General features: G+C 42.2%; 1 protein-coding gene across 38 annotated transcripts in view; it reads left to right on the top strand.

The window, feature by feature from the left end:
* Window positions 1–16,768, top strand: part of NRXN1 (neurexin 1) — a 1,166,434-nt gene that overhangs the window by 611,313 nt on the left and 538,353 nt on the right. For 20 of the 38 annotated variants that reach the window (XM_077334589.1, XM_077334618.1, XM_077334523.1 and 17 more), the window contains 2 exons: window positions 1,727–1,900; window positions 7,959–8,078. In XM_077334589.1, the coding sequence (XP_077190704.1) occupies window positions 1,727–1,900; window positions 7,959–8,078 (294 nt within the window). Of the gene's footprint in view, window positions 1–1,726; window positions 1,901–6,951; window positions 6,979–7,958; window positions 8,079–16,768 lie in introns of all 38 variants that reach the window. The other 18 variants (XM_077334531.1, XM_077334465.1, XM_077334492.1 and 15 more) reach the window with 1 other exon arrangement.

Consider the following 16,768-nt stretch of genomic DNA (forward strand, 5'->3'; position numbering starts at 1 on the left):
TTGGGAGTCCTATTCCATATCCCCAATGCAAAGATTGTGAAATGTAGCTGCATAGAAATATTTCTACACCAACCCATTACTGCTTCTGGTGACATCTTGGCATGCCTGATTATAACTGCAATGTTTAGAGTCCTACTTGGTTTTGTCCAATGATTCTTATTCCCCATAAAGTGTTCTTAGGATTGTATTGTTAGGCCGATCATAATGGACCTGCCTTTCCCTCTTTTAGAATGCAGGCTGTCTTGGTACACTTGTAATTTTAGCCCAGGCAAGCCCAAGCCCATTAGACCTTGGAAGCTAAGCAGGGTCGGCTCTGGCTAATTCTGGGAAGGGCGACCTCCAAGGAATACCAGGGCCATGATGTGGGGGGCAGGCAATGGCAAACCACTTCCAAAAATGATCTTGCTAGGCGGCCAGACAATCTTAGAATCTCTTGGTTCTATTACACACATACCATATGACAAATAATAATATGGGTTTAGCTCGTTAAAGCAGATATTGTAGTTGATGTTTGGTTCTAAATTCTGTGATTCTGTATCCAGCAGGACCTTATAGCTTCCTCAGTATGAGATAATCTAAAGAACCCATGTGGACTTGAATTAGGGAGATCTGAATTCAAATGCCCAGCTGTGAAAGTATAATGTAGAACAGTGGTCCCCAACTTTTTTATCACTGGGGACCGGCCAACACTTGACAATTTTACTGAGGCCCGGGGGGGGTAGACTTTTGCCGAGGGACGCTGCCGCCTGAGCCCCTGCTCCACTTGCTTTCCCACTGGCGCCCCTGAATTCCCGCTGCCCACTTGGGGGGCTGCCAGCAGCAGCTGCACAGTGCCACGCTGAGGGGGAGCCCCAGCCATGGTGGCTGCTGGAGAGCACCAAAGGTGAGCCGGTGGCAGAGTGGCAGGGCAGCCCCCAAGGCAGCAGCCGGGGAGGAGGACGAGGAGGAGCTGCAGCCTGGTACCGACTGATCTACAGACCGGTACCGGTCTCCAGCCTGGGAGTTGGGGACAGCTGGTCTAGAAACTGAAACCATCATCTTCTTTGTTGCTGGACATTTCCCTTGGATTCAGGATTTTAAAAGACAATGGCTAAGTATCTGCTTCCCATGCAAAAGTTCCCAGGTCCAATTCCGGCATTTCTAGTTAAAAAGAACAGGTGATGTGAATAATTTTGACTGAGATCCTAAAGAGCTGCTGCCAGTCAGAGTAGACAATACTGGCTTTGATAAGCCATTGCTTTGACTCATTGTAAGGTAGTTTCATACATTCATGTGGAATTATTCACACAATGCATAATTAGCTTATGAAGCTCATTGCCATGGGATATAGTGATATCCACTAGCTTAAACAACTTTAAAAGAGGAGTAGACAGATTCATGGGGTCATTATGCCCAAGTGGAATTTCCATGTTTGGAAGAAATAATACTATCAATACTTATGTGCAACAAGTGAGGGATGCCCCCCAGGGCACAGTGTTGGCCACTGTGGGAAACAGGATGTTGGACTAGATGGACTATTAGGACTCTTTTTTTAAGCTGTTCTACTAATTCAGTCATGAAGACCACTAGGTGGCTTTTTACCCAATATGATCTCTAAGCCTTTCATGTGAAGATGAAAAGCAATCAAGCCCTCTCATAGTCCATCCAGTCTTCCTCAAAGAAAGTCTGGGAATCCATATGACAAGATAAAACAACTCCCAACTCAATGTGTTCTTTGACTCCACAGGTGACCTGTACATTGGAGGAGTAGCAAAAGAAACCTACAAATCCCTGCCAAAGCTGGTCCATGCAAAGGAGGGGTTTCAGGGTTGCCTTGCCTCGGTCGACCTGAACGGGCGCCTTCCAGACCTGATCTCAGATGCTCTGTTTTGCAATGGGCAGATTGAACGAGGATGTGAAGGTACAGAGTTATTTTGTAATCTTGTCACATGTGCCTCTAATACAAATTAAATGTTTCTATACACCTCCTCATGGGTGGGTGGCTGTACCCTCCCTCCTGCTACGCTTTGTTTATTTGCACTTCAGTGATGACAGTTTCTTATCTTGCCCGCTGTCATACATTTGTTCTGTGCCACAGCTGTAAACAGGACTCGTTTGACATTATTAACAAAGGCGGGTGCCATTGATGGGGAAATGTACATTGATGGCGCAAAGCACAAATTGAACCTGAGAACGTTCACTTATCTTCTCAAATACAATCATCGGAGTCTGTTCTCCTCCGCCAACAAGCTGATTTGCATGTCTCCATTTGTTTGTGCTGTACGATAATTAATTGTTGCAATAATTGGCTCCTGTGCAGCACTTTGTATCATCACAGTGCTAAGACGGTAGTTTACGTATAAATTAACTAATTGAATTTAGATGCACGTTTTTAGTGCAGGTTCAGGCTGCCTCGCTCAGGCTCCTGTGATATGCCCTGGTGGTTTGAACCACTGTTGTATTTCTGTCCTGCATAACTGTTATTGTCTCCTGCTGGACTTGGCTATCTAGGAACACCAAGATCTCAGTCAACTTCGTTGTCTGCTTGGCTCAACATAATTCTGTCAAGGGCTTGGCAAGCAGGGCCATTTCTGGTGTTGAGGAGCTGGTTTGTGATAAAAGGACTCCACGAAAGGACACCTAAGGAATGAATGAATGAATGAATGAATGAATGAATGAATGAAATAGTGAAGAAGCAGAAGTCTGGGATTTCAATCTACACAAGAAGGAGAATGAAAAGCAGGAGAATGAAAAGCAGCTACCTCACTAATTGGCAGTGCAGAAGGACAAATGCGTAAGTGGCAGTCATGGAAAGGAGCACCAGGTGGCACTACCCTAAGGAGTACTTGAGAGGGCAAATGCCCATTTCTAACACTGTCCTGCTTTTGGCTACCTTTTGACCCTGAATGGCATCTTGAGCAGAAGAGGAGCTGTTGTCATACCTCTTATGGCAATGGCAGAGCATGGCTTCCAGAAGGGCACAGGGCCTGAAAGAGCCCTGTCCACACTGCTCATCCAAAGACATAAGGTGGAGGATGCCTCTACTGGTACTGCCCCAGAAGTTGCCATCCATTTAGTGCTAGGTTTGATTCCAGTAGCACCGTAGAGACAAATGAGATTTTAAGGGTATAAGTTTTCAGAAGTCAAAGCTCCCTTTGTCAAATACAAACTGGAATGAAGGTCTTTGAAGCCTTGTATCCCATTCCGAAGGTGGGAGGAGTATCACAAAAAAAGGAATTCAGGATGCAGAGGCACTTGATTAGAGAAGAGGGGGAAATGCATGCCTGGTACTTTGCCTTAAATCAGCAAGTCACTTCCCACACCCACCCCCAAGTCTTGGAAAGCCCTAACCTTGTTAGCAAAACCTGTAGTGCAACCGAGTATCAAAAGCCTTCTCCCCTAGGGTCATTGGCCCCCCCACAATGGATGGAGGCCTCCTCCCAATTGGTGCCATTGCCTGGGAATCACTGGAAAGGCTACAGCTTTATATCTCTCCCCCACCCCATGTTTTCACTCTCAACCCTCCCATTGCTTGCCAGGCTTGGTCTGGCCTTCCTTCCTACTTCCCCCAGTCTCATTGTGCTACCTCCCAACTTCCCAGATACTTGTCAGTTCTCCAGCCTCGCTTATCTGTAGAGCAGGGGTAGTAAAACTATGGCCCTCCAGATGTCAATGGACTACAATTCCCATGAGCCCCTGCCAGCCTTCGCTGGCAGGGGCTCATGGGAATTGTAGTCCATTGATATCTGGAGGGCTGTAGTTTGACTATCCCTGCTGTAGAGGCTGCTGAAGTAAATACAGAAAAAAAATCTATATACTAGTTTGCAAGATAGTATAAAGAGGAAAGACAGATTGAAACTATTTGGAGTTTTCTCTTCACAGGGAACATGCTTTGCTTGGAAAAAATACCACTGCTAATTCTAAACTCTTAATTAGCACCATTAGTATTGCTAAATGCTGTATAACATGTAATGATTTCTTAAGGAGCAAGTTTGGAGTGGTTTAGAACAGGTCTGCACAAGCCCAGGTTGTGACCCGCCAAGCCAAACGGATCCCTCTAGATATTCAGGGAAGGCTTGATAAATCTGGCCAGTGACCTGTGTTCAGCATGATGAAATACAAATTGTCCAAGGCCTGCCTTAGAAGGTATCAATCCCTGTAGCTCCCGCTAAAACATGCATGTGGTAGCAACTAGCCAGTGAGGGAGAAAAGCAAGGGAGATTAGTTCTGTTAGAACCAATATAAACCCTAACCAAACCAAGATGAATCCATTCAATAAAAAAAACTTCACCTCTTTCCGCTTCAATATTCACTCATACAGTTTAATCTGTTGGACCTTTTTTCCCTCTTTGAAGTTGATCTACCTTGTGACTTGTGTTCTAATTTTAATTTGATGATTAACGTTGAAAAGCACAAGTGCAAAAACATGCATGAAATGTATAACATTGAAACACCTAAAGGTATTTTCACCTTTTCTGTTGCGGGGGGGGGGGGGGGGAGTGTCTGAATAGCAGGTTCAGCTGCTGGTGGGAAAGAGGGACAGAAGGCGGTATTCATTTCCAATGATGAGACCTTTGTATTAAAATACCCCAAGAGCCAAACAATGATGTCATGGCTGAATTCATAAGGGAAGTCGGGTTTTTTCAGCCCAAATTGTAAAATAACAGGATTGATAGCTGATGACCCAGTTCATGTGGCTGATTCACACAACCCAACTAGAATGTGGATAATATCCAGTACTCAGGTTACCAGCCTCCTGGTGGGTCCTGGAATTCTCCTGGAATTATTGCAATTTTTATTGTAGTACACCGCTGTGAGATGGCTGGCTTACAGTATATAATAAATAATCTCCAGGCTACATATATATCAGTTTTCCTTCAAACCAATATCAACTCGACAGATTCTACAGCATCATATCTCTAACAAGCTTCTTCCTTCTGAACTCTACCCTCTGAAGTACCACTCCCCCCAAAAGAAATCTTGAAAAATTTCCTAAGCCTGAGATTGTCATTACAGGGTTGTTCCTAAATTCCATGGGGCAAGGAGAGAAGGATCATGCCTGCTGTCAAATTCTGCACAATTTACAAAGAAAACCTATGGAAATCAGCTTTGTCCATACCTGAGACCCATAGCAAATGCAGGGTTCTTGATGACACATTCAGAACCTACATCCATGTCATTTGCACATATATGGGTTTGTCAAGACAAAACCAGAAGGCACAATCTTGCTCCCCTCTGTTCATGTGTATTTTCCCCTGATGTGCCATGTAAACAATCTTTACAAAGTCATTGGAAGCACATTGTTATGTGGTGTGGTAAGAGGTATGGTGTGTTGTCTGCTATATAATCTGAAGCAGCCAGGCAACTGTTTTAGCCTGCTGAATTTTGTGCACCCTTGAATCCCTTATTTTGATTTGGGGAATTGGTCCACAGCCTACCTTAAACTCTACCCAATCATTTCAGTACTGCGATGAAACACATTCAAGGTATGTGGCTTTGACCATAATGAAGTTCACAGATCATTGCATCTTTATTCTTCATAGCTCTCAAATGTCTCTCCATTATATTTTTAAGCCACGATGAAATGTGTGTTGGATAGGTATACACAATGAACTCTGGTAACTCCTCCATGCTTAGGGTTGCCATCCTTCAGTGAGCAACTTGAAATCTCTTGCTATTTCAGTTGATCTTCAGTCAAACAAGATCAGTTCACTGGGGGGGGGCACAGAGTGGCTGCTTTAGAGGGTGAACTCTATGGCTTTACACCCTGCTGAGGTCTGTCCTCTCTATAAACCCTGCCTTCTGCAATCTCCACCCCTCAACCCTGAGTTGGCAACCCTAACCATGCTGCTATCACAACAAGAAACAGATGCCTAAATCAAACTTAATTTTGGAAGATATCATCTTTCTGTCAACTAATCAGAAGGTGGTCTGCTTTTAGTGAACCCAGGAGAGAAGTTGTAATATTGACAAACTGAAGACTTCCCATAAGCAAAGGGTCTCTCACTTCTGGGACTGAGCATCAAGGCTCAGGGATCTTGTTGTCGCCATAGTGGCCCCTTACAAGGAGCTTCTGGCTTGTGCTCCAGCACCATGCCTGTAGATGGCCAGAGACCGGTAGTGCAGCTACAGATTTCTGGAGATCCAAGGGTCTGGTAGAATTTCACCAGGTTCCACAAAGCAACATGCTCTGCCTTTGCTTCCTAATCTGAGGGCTAACTGAGCTGCTTTCCAGTTTCCTGTACCTGATTACCTACTTGACATTCTGCTTCTTGACACAGCTAACAATTTACTTTCAGATCTCAGTCCTAACTTTACCTTAAAGCTGATCATTTGGTTATAAATTCTTTTCCAAATCAACCATTTCAGTAAAGGCAAGCAAGGGACCTGCATAAGGGAGGAAATGTGTAGCATTTGTCGGATGAAGATGTGAAGTCCTTAAACTTAATTTTTTTCTCTGCTGCCCCGTGCATGCTAGGAGAAGGGGTGGTACCACTGCACATCTAGGAATGGGAATATGTGATTCTTGATGTAAATGTCAATCCTGTAGCCATTCCAGTAGAAGATCAAGATGAGAGGCAGAGGGGGTAGAATAATGTGCTAATGACTGATTTGACTGTATCTGAACATGACAAATGACTAGTCAGGATTTAAACCATGCATTCACTCTGCTAATGCGTTCACATCTATCCTATGAAAAGAAATGCTTTTAATTTCCCTTCATTACATGCCATCAGCTCAATTAACCATTACATTTGTAGTAAATGCTAGCAAATTACTGCATTCTCATTTTGGCTTGCCTGGAGATTTATGTCTATTAGCGTTAATTTATTTGCATTACGTGGAATTTCTTTTCCTCTTTAAGAGCGGCATGCACCTTCTCTCTGAATGGTCTTTCTGTGTTTGCTGCCGTTTTGATATTTGCTTACTAACGTTTGATATATTTTGCTTTTTTTAATTTTGCTGGCAAAGTTGCATTGATGAAAGCTGATTTGCAAGGTAGATAGCCCTCATATATATAAAGCAAGACTGAAACCCAGAATGTGCATTGGGGACCATTTGCCTTCCTGCACTGACATATGTTGTACTGCATCCAGTCTTCTCTTTCCCCCTTTCAAAACATGATGCAAGAGCCTTCCTCTTACAGGATATTCTGCATAAAGGCTTTCAGTCTTGTGTCTTTTTGTACAGTGATTGCTTTAGTGCTTTGATCATGCCTTTTTCTTTAAGTTCCCCCCCTCCCCCGTGGTCTAGTTGATGAGTCTCTAGAAATAGAATAGCTTTGTTTCTCACGTGTATGTCACTTTGGAGCATGCTGGTACGTTACTTTGCTGATTTTTCTCCCCTTAAAAAAGAAAAGAAACAATCCCCTTCCCCTGCATGGGATAAGTAAAGCATGTGAAATGATACTTGCCAACATTCCTGTTATGAAATCTGTATAAAGTATATTGCAAAAAAATTAATGAGTCCAGTCAACCGTCTCTTGACTTTCTACAGGCATCACTCGTCATCAGATCATTGCTTGGATGGCAGCACATTTTGTTTCCTAACTTGCTTTTTTAATTTTATCATCTTAAAAGAAAACAGTTTGATATCCTGTTTCTTACGAGTACCGGGCAGAATGCACTGAGTCGGGGAGAAAGAATCAAAAGACGCCACATTGAAATTAGCAATGTAGATGGCAACCCCCCATCTTGTGGACTTAAATGTTTCTGTTTGGGTTTTTTTAAAACATATTCCTGAATTAATTCATCTCTTCATGGACCCCACCATTATGAAGCAAAGCTGTATATGCCTTGTCACTTGGGGGGGAAAAAATCTAAAAGGTTCTGACCTCTCCTGCTGTCTGTTCTTTTCTTCAGTTTGCCCTTTACATATTGAGATGTTGGCAACTACCTTGTGTGATGCAGTGGCAAAGGGGGTTCTGATGAGAGACAAAGGCCCAAGTTTCCTTTTTTCTGTGTGCCTGTTTCCGTTAGGGCCCAGCACGACGTGCCAAGAGGACTCATGTGCCAACCAAGGGGTCTGCTTGCAGCAGTGGGACGGCTTCAGCTGCGACTGTAGTATGACCTCCTTCAGTGGAACGCTGTGCAATGACCGTGAGTGCATTAGAGACTGTGTCTCTCTCTTTCTCTCTAGAAGGCTGAAAGGCTCCAGGGCACTAGCCTTGGAACCAAGTGTCTTAAATGGTGCATTCTTTTAATATTATATAATTAATTGAACTGGCAAACTCTGCAGAGATTTCTTTTTTGTTTTTGGGAAATTGTTTTGCTATGCTCCTAGGAAGCACGTGACTGAAGCACTGCATTAGAGATGGTGCACTAGAAGTTTTACGTGGGGAGACTGTGGGATTGTGATGCTGAAATTTTCCATCTAATGCATGTTGGGGTATTGTCTTTGTATAAAACATTAAGATGAAGGGTTTTCCCCTCCCTGTCTCCCTTTCCTTCCTGGTTTTTTGGTGGGGAGAAAATCCTTTCAGGTCTCATTTTTCTTAAGAAATATTGTAATTTTGTAACATTATATCTTGAGGGTTGTAATTACTGTGAAGCCGTTGACAACCTTCATTATCTTACCTACGTCAAGTTGCTTTAGGTGACACAAAATGTTCTGTCAAATAATTTTTAAAAAGAACTTAGTGCTTTATTTCACTTAAATGTTATCTGAATAAATCTCAAGATCATTTACCAATGATGCAAGTGAAAAGGATCACATTTGGGTGTCACAAACATCTGGGTGAGTCAGTACAGTGACTATACTGAGTGCATGTTCTGCGTAGGGAACTTCCTTAGGTAAACACTCTGATCGGAACACGTTTACATAGAGAGGACCAGAGGATTGCTGGGGAAAAGGGTAGTTAGAATACATGAGGGTCTCCCACCCAAACACTCACCTGGTCCAATGGAATTGTGTACCTTCTTTGGATGGACATGAGCTAGGGAATGTCCAAGCCAGACTTCTGCTGTAATGGTTCCTTTTTGTAGATATGGGTATCAGCTCCCAGTATTCATGGGACAGTTTACACTGAAATTTGGGGGTATGGGCATATCTAGTAAACCATAGAAAGCTGTTTGTTGCATCCCTTTATGGTATTTTCATTGTGAATGTGTGGTTCAAATCACATCTTGCTAAACAGGTGAAATGATAATTTTGCTAAACATTTAACTCCACATTCTTCTGAGGAACATAGTAAAATGATAGAATTCCTGAGGGAAAGAAGCCTACATTGATCTCCCCTCTCCCTCCCTGAAATGGCACAGCTTCTTTCAAATTTACCAGATTATATCCCTATTTTATTGTATGGAGAAATCTACTGTGGGATAACTGAAAGTACGGAGCCTGATTTCATTATTTGTTTGGTACTATTTAATTGATTTGGGGGTTTCCCTGTTTTGACAATAGAATAATATTGCAGTATTTGGCAATTGCAGATTTCTGTCAGAGAAATTACAAGGAAACTGTTGAGGTCTATACCTTAGCAACCTAGGTTTTCTCATAGGAGGCAGGTGAGGTAGCAAGGATCATAAACAATGATTTCTTGTATGTCTGGGAACCTTATTTTAAAAGTACAATGGGAACACAAGCCATAGTTAGCACAAACCATGCTTGGTTGTTAGATTTGAACCATGTGGATCAGGTTATTAGTGTTTGTCTCAAAGTGAAGGTCAAGCACAAAACCGGTGTTTGGTTGGAATGGTCGACAGTTATGTATGTGTGTGTCTGTATTTTAGTTTTCGGATCTGGTATAGAAAATTTCCATGTAAATAGTAGCTGCCATTTTGAAATTAAATCAGTTTCATCTAATTCAGATATTCAATCACTTACTTTAATTAAATGTCCAGATGTTTTCATGCATGTTTTGGGATCGAACAACGTCATTGGGCTTTGAGGTTTTAGGATTGTATAGACAGTATTATGAAAGGAGTTTGGTTTCCCTGCCCCCTACCATAAAACTTAAAATGTCAAGAATAAACGTGACTTGCTGCATAAGGGAATAAGCACAATGAGAATGCAGGTGCTTTGGAACTAAAAATGTAGTAAGGAAATATAAACTGTAAAAAAAGGTTATTTTAGTTCCTACATAAGCAGATTGGTGAAAGTATCCTGTATTTTAACATAGACATCCAAACTAATTTAATCTTGATACAGAAAGAACAGGTATTCAGGCTATAGCCTCCCAAGTGTTGTACGGTTTAGGGTTGCCAACTCCTGGTTGGAAAACACGTGAAGATTCTTTGGGGGTGGGGCCTTGAGATGACAGTATTTGTCAAGGGGAGGGACCTCTGCAAGGTATAATGTCATAGAGTCCACCTTTCAATGTATCCCTTTCTCCAGATGAATAAATATGCATCTTCTGGAGATCAATTGTAATTCCTGGAGATTCCCAGGCCCCACCTGGAGGTTGGCAACCGGGTTCTTTGTTTCTCAGCACTCTTGGTGGGGGTGCATCTAGATGCTGGGGGAAGATGATAGAAACTGCTTTTACAAACCTGATTCATCTGTAGACGGTTTGCATTTACTAACCCAAAGTCTGCTAGCATTATGGTACTGGTGCCCTTGCTTGGCACCGGTTACCAAGTTACCAGTTTCCGCTTATTACCGCAATTAATAAGCAGGATACTGGACACCAGTATGCACTGTGATACTTGAAGGGAGAAGACCGGGGATGGCTAGAAATGGGACAGCTCCCTCCATACTTGTAGCTCTCTGTACAGAAGCCTGGCCTGTAGCACTGGGATGAACTCATTATGTCATCATCTTCTATAGGCCACTCTCAGTGCCATTCTAAGCTGAATTAGACCCTTCTACATCCACTGAAAGCAATGGACTTAGGAGGATTCTGCATAAGTCTTTCTGGAAGCATAGCAAATTAATGCTAGACAGGACATCTGCAGGCCCTCCCGTCTTCTACTGCTTCTCTGTAATTGCGTCCCAACAATATGTGCTATCACATGGATTATACCCTAAATAAAACCACTGACAGTCTGTACATGGAACTGTAAGCCTTTGATGATTGCAAAGACAGGCAGTGTCCTTTCCCCTATTCTTTGACAGGGAAAGAATGCAAGTTTGTTTTGACCTCAGATAACATGGAGGTTCCTTTTCTTTTTCTTGTGATGATAAATTGGAACAGCTGCGGAACTACAATCTTCAGGAGATGAAATATGACAGAAGGCATTATATTGTTCAGTACAAAGACAACTGGTGGGGGGGAAGTTCCAAAAAAAACCCTAGGATTATATAGGAAACTGCAAAGAAGACACCTAATGATTACTCTTCAAAATGGATAGCTGCTGCAGCTCCTTTGAGGGAGGGGGAAGCTTTAGGGACATTCTAAGTATGAGTAACAGCAGGTTTTCAGCTTCTGAGCTGTCCTCCTCCCAAGCAGCCAGCTTTTCTTTAAGCACAGGGTTGGAAGTGATCATGACCCGAAATTAGAGCCTCAGTCTCAAGTGTTCCTTGGCACTCAACTCAAGTCTTTCTATAAGTTTAAACTTTGCTACCAAAATTCCAAACAAACAAAAAAACCACCGCAAGCCCAAGCATATCAAGAATGGTCATATTTTCTTTAAAGACTAAAGTAAGAATGGCTTTGGAAGACACCAAGCATATGTAATAGCAAGTATAAAAGGATCACGTCACATTAGAGTCCATATGCTGTGCCCAGATGAGTACAGTCCAGGCAAGATGCTGCATCTTACCACCAGGATATTTAGAAATGAGCTTGGGTTTAGCAATGTGTAAGCACAATCCATGCTGCTCCTTGCTTGATGGCTGAAGCATCAGTTGAGGTCTTGCATGTCTAAATGAGGGATCACAGACAGCCCTTTTGTGGCACTCCATGAAAATCCAAATCTATCTGTGCATAAGAGAAACTCTAGGCAACTGAGAGATTGTTTTATAATTAAGCAGTCAGCATTTTGTAATAAAAAAATCCAAATGGACTGAAACTATAGCTTGATCTGCAGTTTGCTAAATCTGGATTTCCCTCCCCCACCCCTTGGATTTTGAAGTTCTGGATTATCTGGTCTCTTTGCCAAAGTGGAACCAAAAAACTGGGAATTTTCTCTTTACAGGTATCTGTTTCATTGAATTTTACAGAGAGGTCCTCTGAACTTCAGAGGCCTTCCTTCTCCTTCTCAGTGCCCATTAGCCACATTAGTGGCTATCAACCACAATGTAAAGATGAAACACTATGTCTGGGGCAGTGGTTCTCTGTATTCCTGGTGCTTGGGGGGCAACAGTGAAAGGGCTTCTAGAGTTCTGGCTCTGTTGGTAGACCTCTTGGACAGGATGGGTCATTGGCTGATCCAACATAGCTTCTCTTACATTCTCCTTATCAGTAATTTCCTATCCCAGTATAGTTTATTCCCAGGGTCATTGGAAGCACATGGAGTAGTAGCCAAGTTTAGGAAGCTACAGAGGGGAGGGGGAAGGGGTGAACTATAATTTCAACTGCTTGCATCCATTGAACTCTGTGCTTAAGATCGTATGTATCATGTATGTATTTACCTTTTCCCCATGTCAAGGGTCACCCAACTTCCCCCAGGGTTTTCAAAGGAAGAATCATTCAGTGGTGATTTGCCATAGCCTGTTGCTCTGCAGCTTCCCTGGATTTCCTTGTTGGTCTCCCATCCAAATACTGCTCAGGGCCCATTCTTCTTAGCTTCCTAGACCTAATGGTTAGCCTGGGCTATCCAGGTCAAAGTATCATAAATAAATATACCTAATAATTTTTAAAAAAATAAACTGCCGTGCCTGAAGTGATTTTTCCATGTCCTGCTTACTTGTGACTTGGTGGGAGAGGAGGCATTCATTGATGACATTGCATACATAGTGGGCAGCAATAGTTTATATAGAAAGATAATATATCAAAGTTATATGCCATGTGCATAACAATATTTATAGTGTGATCCTAAGCAGGTCTAAGAGCCTCTTGTGGCGCAGAGTAGTAAGGCAGCTGTCTGAAAGCTTTGCCCATGAGGCTGGGAGTTCAATCCCAGCAGCTGGCTCAAGGTTGACTCAGCCTTCTATCCTTCCGAGGTCGGTAAAATGAGTACCCAGCTTGCTGGGGGGGTATATGGTAATGACTGGGGAAGGCACTGGCAAACCACCCCGTATTGAGTCTGCCATGAAAACGCTAGAGGGCGTCACCCCAAGGGTCAGACATGACTCGGTGCTTGCACAGGGGATACCTTTACCTTTACCTTTTACCTAAGCAGGTCTACTCAGAAGCCTGCTGAGGTCAATACCATGGGATTTCCTCCCAGGAAAGTGTTCTTAGGATAATGTTGTTAGTATCTTAATGTTGGTGCAAATTAGGACTGTTGGTGTATGTGCAGGCTAGTATATAACCAGATTGTAGACCCATGTTCAGCTTTTTTGTGAAGAATACCCAAAACTGAACTTTGCAGGTAGCAGAAGGTGACCTTAGATGTTGGGGAAGTAGCTGTCATCACTAAGCTCCCTGGGCTTTGTATTTTTCCTAATGAACACATCTGAAAGAAACCAATCAAAACCAATCAAAACATATTTACATGCACTTTGTCTAAGGAAGATTATGCTGCATTAATATGAACTCTTAATGTACACAGCTCATTTTTCTCCCCCATTTTGTGTGGAGAAGTGTGTTTTGTTCAGTAACTAGGGCATACAGTTTTTGGAGTACACATGCTATTTTTCAAATTCCATAACATTTTAGAAGAGAATTTCACTAATATTTTCCAAAATGAATACAAATGTGATTATTTTTGCATCAGGCACTCCTGGGAGTTTTCTTGTTCTCCGTACTCCATTTGGCCCTCAGTTGTGGTAAATAACTCACTGGGGAACATCTCTTGCACAAGCTCTCTTGAAGTAAACCTTATCAGTGTCAGAGTTTACCTTTGGATATATTAAGTAATGAGAAAGAAGGTGCTGAATATATTTTTTTTTATAATTTCCTTTGTTAACCATAACTACTCCATGAATATCTGGGATTGGATGGGAAACTTCCAGACTTTGATTTTCAGGCAGGTTTGAATCTCAACACCTCTCTTCCTATGACTGAACACTTATGCAGTCCATAATCATTTCTTTTTCTCTCTGATTGGTGTTTAATCATGAATTTTTAAAATTATAGAATGATCCTATATAAAGCTCCTCCTTTAGCGTTCTTGAAGAGCATTTCGAGGGTGATGTGCATCTAGTCCCTGTGGAGCTTTCCAGAGAATGATTTGAGAAGCTTCAGACTAGCTAGAATGGCTTTGCAGTAATTGTGGTGGTTTCTCAAGAGGTAGTAATGACGTAACTGGGATCACAAGCCAGGCTGTGTGAGATTTATACATTTGGTACAATGTAACAAAGACACAGTGTCAAAAACACCATATTTCTCTTCCACTGCAGAGAATCGAAGAAATGATTAAACATTACAGTGCCTTTTCTTTTACTGGTAGCGTGTGTAATCTTAAATGAAATGTCTTTTAATCTTGGAGGGAAAAACAATTAAAAGCGAAATCAGTGCATTGTTATGGCAGCAAAATGGAAACATGTAGGTAACCACCGACTCCAGTTTTGTAAATTCTATTTGCATCTATATTTTAGGAAGTGCTTGAGATAAAAGAATATGTACAAATAGTTTAAGAAAAATCATCATTCATATAGCTCCTCCTACTAACATGTTGTTTTGTAAAAAATGAAATGGGGTGTTTCAAACATTTCTTTCTGGTCAACATGAAATATTGGTAGTATTCAAATTTATGTTACAAAGAGGGCTGCCAGCAACTAGTGGAAGTGGGGGATGGAGCAGAGGCTGGCCATGGCATCATTGATGGTCAGAAACTCAGAAGTCACATCACCATGTCACACAGCATTCTAGGAGATTCTAGGTAAATTCTTAAAGCATCACAATGATGTAACTTGCAGATTTTTGGCTTCGTTTTACTGAAAATGACATCATGACAACATGTCAATACCTATTCTCTGAATGTTAGGAGATGCATGCAATTAATCAGAATTATAGGTGGAGTTGTGTGAAAAGTTCCTAAATTTCTGTCCTGCAACACTATATAGTTCTGATCTGAGTCTTTAAGAACCAATATTCTGTTTAAATGGACTCCGGGGAATGGTAGAGGATAGGAAGGCCTGGAGGATCATTGTCCATGGGGTCAGGATGGGTCGGACACAACTTCGCACCTAACAACAACAACAATTCTGTTTGGGGACAGGAAGGTGGCATGGGTTCTGCAGCTATTCCATTGCATTCTTTTTATGTGCTGCACAATCACACTGTGTGGATCTGCCCCAAGAAGCAGAAGCAAGATTCACAAGTCACAAACAGATCATGAATGATCTAATAGGGCCTATGTGAATCCTGATGCTGCTTGTGGAATCAGAGTCATACAATGTGTCCATATAGCACAACCCCTCCTCCAACCCCCCCCCCCAAAAAAAAAAAACACTAACCAGAATGTTTCATAAAGGCTTCCATCTGTTTCGGACTTTCCTACACTGTTCTCTGAACATTACAAACTACCAAATATACATTTTGATCCTATATGGAGGAGGATTGTACTGTTAATACCTCAGCAATGCAGCTGGGAAACAAATTCCCCAAATCTTGCCATGTTTCTTATTGTTATCTTCCTTGATTGCACTTACCTATTTCATGAATTGCAGCCACTCAGGGTGAACATAGTACTCCACCTGCAGCTGCCCAAGGCCTAAGCACTGATTTCAAGTGTGGTGGATAGCCTAATATTTGTTTGATGTGCTGCACAGTCTGTGAGTATATTAAGATGCAGCACCACAATGGCTGCTCACTGACTGTGGGGAATCCAGATTCAGGTGGGTAGCCGTGTTGATCTGAAGCAGCAAAACAAATTCAGAGCCCAGTGGGCCCTTTAAGACCAACAATGTTTTATTCAAGGTATGAGCTTTCATGTGCACACACACTTCCTCAGATGCAGTGTCCACAGCTGTTCCTAATCACCTAGAATCATAGAATCATAGAGTAGGAAGGGACCTCATGGGTCATTTAGTCCAACCCCCTGCACTATGTAGGACACTCACAACCCTATTGCTCATCTACTGTAACCGGCCACCCCTTTGAGCCTTCACAGAATCAGCCTCTCCTTCAGATGGCTATCTAACCTCTGTTTAAAAATTTCAAAAGATGGAGAACCCACCACCTCCCGAGGAAGCCTGTTCCACTGAGAAACCGCTCTAACTGTCAGGAACTTCTTCCACATGTTTAGATGGAATTTCTTTTGAATTAATTTCATCCCATTCTTTCTGGTCTGTCCCTCTGGGGCAAGAGAAAACAATTCTGCTCCATCCTCCATTTGGCACCCTTTTAAATACTTGAAGAGTAATAAAGTACTCTTTTCCTAGCCTATTATCCCCAAGGTTTGCTTGAGGTTTCAATCTTATACTCCCTGCTTTCCCTCACGATTTATAATTTATTAAATTTATTTTCATCACAGGCCCACCAGTTATCTCCAGCCAGAACTCTCTTAATTCCAATCCCATCTTATGTTTGGATGTGTGGATGTTAAAAGCCATCATTTCCAAATTGCAGTCATTTTCTAGCTTGTTTTACAAAGTAGAAAAATAACATTGACACCCCCCCAAGAAAAAGAAGAAGAAGAAGAGTTGGTTTTTATATGCTGTTTTTCTCTACCCGAAGGAGTCTCAAAGCAGCTTACAATTGCCTTCCCTTTCCTCTCCCCACAAAAGACACCTTGTGAGGTGGGCTAGTCTGAGAGAGCACTAGTATTACTGCTTGTTCAAAACAGCTTTATCAGTGCTG

The sequence above is a fragment of the Paroedura picta genome, chromosome 1 (assembly GCF_049243985.1).
Source record: "Paroedura picta isolate Pp20150507F chromosome 1, Ppicta_v3.0, whole genome shotgun sequence".
NCBI classification, from domain to species: domain Eukaryota; kingdom Metazoa; phylum Chordata; class Lepidosauria; order Squamata; family Gekkonidae; genus Paroedura; species Paroedura picta.